This window comes from Montipora capricornis, chromosome 14 (genome assembly GCF_036669925.1).
Source record: "Montipora capricornis isolate CH-2021 chromosome 14, ASM3666992v2, whole genome shotgun sequence".
Lineage (NCBI taxonomy): Eukaryota > Metazoa > Cnidaria > Anthozoa > Scleractinia > Acroporidae > Montipora > Montipora capricornis.
Window position 1 is genome coordinate 40,650,884 of NC_090896.1, and position 5,000 is coordinate 40,655,883.

Genomic DNA, 5,000 nt, shown 5'->3' on the forward strand with positions numbered 1-5,000 from the left:
GCAAGCCGAACCAGGTGATCTGGTGACGTAATTCGGAGGACTTGGGGGAAAAAAATTAACGTCGTATCCCACAACCGCGCGCGGCCTTATTTTCGAATTCAACATGGCAGAGGCGAGGCTAGAGCTCGTCGGGTCTACTTGAATGTTCATTCAGTAACAGGAAATGTGGTAGACACGGAATGATCTGTTGAGTTTTGGCGATGGAAACACTGCAGGGAGTTCGGGAACAACACCTAAGGCCGCGCGTAGTTGTGGGATACGGCGTTAAAATTTTTCTTCCAGTCCTCCAAATTACGTCACCAGATCACCTGGAAAGAAATTAAGCCAAGAATTGAAAGTCAGCATTACGTTGTTTATAAATTTGCACGTTAATTGATGAGGACCAATTTCGCGATCTTAAAACGTGCCACTGTAAATTTGACTGCCTCGTTTACAAAATGCTATTTATCAAAGAACTAAGCCCTCGCCTTAACACTCAAGAGTGACTCCATCAGTACTAAACTCTTTGTTTAGCTTATAGCATATTTTTATGTTACCTTTTTTCTTAATGAACTATTGTGGTTTTTTGTTGTTGTTTTTTTTTTGTATTTATAGATTATTCACACTGTCTCTTTTTTACTTAATAATGACTTCCGAAAACGTCGAAACGTCGTGTAATTTTTAACCGTGTATTTTTAACGGTTTTTACGATATTTCTTAAATTTCTTAAATTTCTTAAATAAATTTGTTTAATAATGTTTTTCAGAAAAGTTTTTTTGAAATTTGTTATAGCTGATTGTTTTAAAAAGTCGCTTGAAGTAATGCGTAGCATACAACAGTCGCGTTTCCTGCGCAGTAAAAGTTGCGCACAAACAATAAGCGTGAACGTCCTTAAAACAAGGCTTGACTTGATTGTTAAATTGTTAAATATTATGGTAGTTTTTGGAAAGGCCATTCTTACTCAGGGACATGCAATTATTAAGTGGGAGGGTATTTCACAGCTTGCATGAAGTCAAACAGGTTCTTCCATTCCTTTTTTTTTTAAACTAGATGTGGACGAGTGTCAGCTGGCCTCATACTCATGTCACTTGCTTGCTTCTTGTGTGAACATTCCCGGGTCTTACAGCTGCGCGTGTCCACCAGGCTATGTAGGAAACGGAAAGAATGTCTGTGAAGGTTAGTTAACTATGTATGCTATTAAGTTGTCAGTCTATGGGCATGAGGTCCCTTAGGACTCATTTCGGGTGTATTTAACCCTCCTTTCTTGACCGAAGGAAAAGAGCGAGGGCAGTGGTTCTTGACATTGAGCTATAACTTAAAAGTTGGTCTCTCGGAGGAGCTTTTAGTCTTCGTAACACAGCCAATTTTTCCTGCAGCTTGTCTTGTATTTTTGTTGCGACTAAAGTTGAGCGAAAATCGCGATTTTCTCTTTTTGCTGTTGTTGTTGACGCAATAGTTGCGAGAAATAGTAGCTGGTTTTACTTGTTCCAACGTCTCTGGCAAGGCTTAATTACACAATTTTTTTCAAATATTGCCCAGTCCAACATCTTTCCTGCAACTTATTTCACAACGTGTTATATAACGACCCAAAGAGGTAGAACCGTTGCCCAGTGAAAAACCTGTTTACCAACTTGACTTGCAAGATGAGAACATTTGTTGTAACAAAATACTATGAGACAAGATTCCTCAGACAGAAATCAGTTGTCCAGAGTAGCAGCGTCTTTGGCAACCATCAGAATACTCATGCGTGGCTGTGCCGGCATTATTGTATGGCTGTAGAACAAGTAAAAGCCGGGCTCAAATGAATTCTTTTCAAAATTTCAGCTCCCACATTAAGAGCACAAACCACGTGTTCAAGTGTCCTTCTGGCACAGGATGCGAATCACGAAAGTGGGATAATACAGTCAAGTGTGGGTACCATTTATTCTTCTGGTATGGATTGCTCTTGGACTATATCAGCAAATGCAGAATTAGAACTTTCTTTCTTCGGACGCTTCAAAACGGAAAGGAATGCTGATTACGTATATGTATACGACGGAGTTTCATCGTCCGCTCCTCTGATTGGTCGATTTAGCGGAAGTAATCGACCTGTACCGATTGTAAGCTCTACGAACCAGCTATTTGTCAGATTTACTTCTGATGGATCTTTACAATACTATGGGTTCAAAGCTATATACAAAGGTATGTTTTTCCTCAGTTACGTAAATATATCAAAATATATATTAACAGGAGCTCATCAAGGGTAGCCTCTATCTCCATTAATTCCTTAAGTTAACCTTTTCACGGGTAAATATATTTTTAGGAACAGGCTTTTTCCACGAAAAAGTATCATATTTTCCTAGAGGTTGAAATAGCTCTGTTTTTTACAACAATAAGCTTTTACAACAATAAGCGTGCTGAATCTCCCAATAGCGGCGTTATATAAATGAATCTCGGCCAAGCATGAAAAATAGAAGCTCAAACTCGCTGAGCTTCGTTGTTTAGTTTTCCAAAATATTTGTCTGTTGAATTTTCGATTTTTTTTTTTTTTAAATAGACGTCTCATTTGGGGTTGGAACTATTTTACTTGTAAATTTCTGAAAAGGAAATGAAGTTTTCAATTTACAATACATGTTTCTGTAATATCTATTGACGGGTTTGCTCGGAGTTTGTTAAAAGAGCCAACAGCTTTTTGTCTCAAACTCTTGAGGAAATGTACACGCAAAGCATTTTGCTGGGTTCCTCTGAAAGAATTTATGAAATTTACGTAAATGGAAGCGAATTTACGCTGCATTTCCAAGACCATCGTGTATTGCTCTATGGCAGTTCCCCTTCCTGGCCTTTTTAGCTTATTAGTTACTTCAGGAGGTCGATACCCTTTATTTAATTATTAATCAAATTTATTCTTTGTTAATTAGCCTTAAGTCTTTGTTATGGGTACAATAGCTGAAGTGTTGTTGCTGTTGATACGGACGTCTTGAAAGAAGGACAACGGGAAAAAACTTCTGAGATTCCAGACAGGGTTATTTTTGACGCCCAGAAGGCAGCATCCTCAGTTAGCTAGTTCAATATCCTGTAATGGGTTCCTTTTTAGGTTGGGTGCAGGGTTAGCGCAGTGGTGAGAGGATTCGCTTCCTATCCCTGTGGCCCAGGTTCAATTCCCGGACTCAACGCCATAGGTGGGATGCGTTTTTGTTGGTTCTCTTCTCTGCTGCGAGCAAAAACCAGCATATAGCTGATTTCAGTTGGCTGTAAGCTGTGCTCCAAGGTCATACATGGACCGTATAGCGGCTGCCAGAGGCGCCATAGTATGCCTTCATTCCTGTTCTTGCGACGGCGATTAGCGAGACAGTGTGATTATTATTATTATTATTATTATTATTATTATTATTATTATTATTATTATTATTATTATTATTATTGTTATTGTTATTGTTATTGTTATTGAAAGCGTTGCACGGAAGGAGTATGATCTTCTCTGTACGAAAACAAATGACTAGAATATATTGGATACTAAATTTGCACGAAGTGAAGGTGTCTTTTTTTTTTTAAGTTCGCGTCCTTAATCAATTTCAAATGCTCAAAATCTTACACAATCGTTCAGATAACTTATTATTATAATTAGTCTTTCAATGACCTTTATTTTTACTCCTACTAAAACAACTATTATATTGGAAATAGAAGAAAATAATATTATACAGAGTACTGGCTGCCCGGTATAACCATAGGGGCTAGAGGAGCTAGGCAGCCATTGGATTATGATGGAAATAAGTAGATTACAGTAAAGTTTTTCTTTACTTTACTATATATAATTCTTCTGCGCAGCAAATTTAAAACAATTTATTATTGAAAGCTAATCTTAGGAGGTTCTTAAAGTCCGATTAAATTTTGTTTGGTTTCTTCTCGATCGGTCGGTATGTCGTAAGCCGTGCGGCCTTCATCGCCCTGAAAAGCCCTTTAGGGGAGTGGTCAATTAATTGTATTAGGTATAGATAAATATACACACAGACAAGCGGAAGGATGGACGGGCAGACCGACTGATTGATCGGTTGGTCTGCCAGGCAGTCTTCTACAACAGGCCCCGTGTATTTTCTTCTCCTCAAGTGAAATCACCAAAGCAAAGTAGACTTTCTACGGTGAGAATGCATGAGAGTCACACAGTGCAACTATAGACATTAGGCGATGGTCTGAACAAAAGAGAATAACTAAAGAAAGCAAACCGCATTGCGCAATTAGCATGCGCTGGTCACTACTCTGCCCCTTTTAAAAGCCCTACGGTAAAACCTTGTGGACCTCGGGTCTCAAACGTTGCTTCGATCTTTTGGCTGATTAAGTGACATATTACCGGCCTTAAATTGCCTCACTCTGCATATTTTTTGTTTCTCTAACAGTTTTATTTGATATATTCTGATATCTATAGTTCTGAAACCTGGTTCAATTCGTCTGCGAGGAGGTAGTTTTAATTACGGAAGAATTGAAATCTTGTACAACGGCCAGTGGGGGACAGTTTGCGATGATGCTTGGGACATCAACGACGCTAATGTGGCATGCAGGCAGCTTGGATTTTCAAGACTAGCCTCCAGCGCTTACACTGGCGCCCGTTATGGCCAGGGGACTGGTCCTATTTGGATGGATGATGTGGCTTGCTCTGGCAGCGAGTCACACATCTACAACTGCAGACAGCGAGGGTGGGGTAACCATGACTGCACTCACAGTAGAGATGCGGGTGTACGGTGTCGGTATGGCTCATCAAACCTTCGTTTGGCAAATGGTGGCTATTTTTATGGCCGTGTTGAAGTTTATTACAGCGGGCAGTGGGGCACAGTGTGCGATGATGGCTGGGATATCAGTGATGCTCACGTGGTGTGCCGCCAGCTCGGTTTTTCCAGCGCATTTCATCAATACCATGGAGCAGTGTTCGGCCAGGGAAATGGTCCTATTTGGCTAGATGATGTAAACTGCGGGGGCGGAGAGGCTTCCTTGTCGTCTTGCGGTCATCGTGGCTGGGGAAGTCACGACTGCAGCCATGGCGAAGATGCAAG

At 40.2% G+C, this 5,000-nt stretch overlaps 1 protein-coding gene across 1 annotated transcript in view; it reads left to right on the forward strand.

Annotated features, from left to right (window-relative positions):
- Positions 1–5,000, forward strand: part of LOC138032773 (uncharacterized) — a 57,380-nt gene that overhangs the window by 52,088 nt on the left and 292 nt on the right. The window contains exons 15-17 of the mRNA XM_068880497.1: positions 1,030–1,155; positions 1,804–2,160; positions 4,379–5,000. The exon at positions 4,379–5,000 is cut by the window's right edge and continues 292 nt beyond it. Of these exons, the coding sequence (XP_068736598.1) occupies positions 1,030–1,155; positions 1,804–2,160; positions 4,379–5,000 (1,105 nt within the window). The remainder of the gene's footprint in view (positions 1–1,029; positions 1,156–1,803; positions 2,161–4,378) is intronic.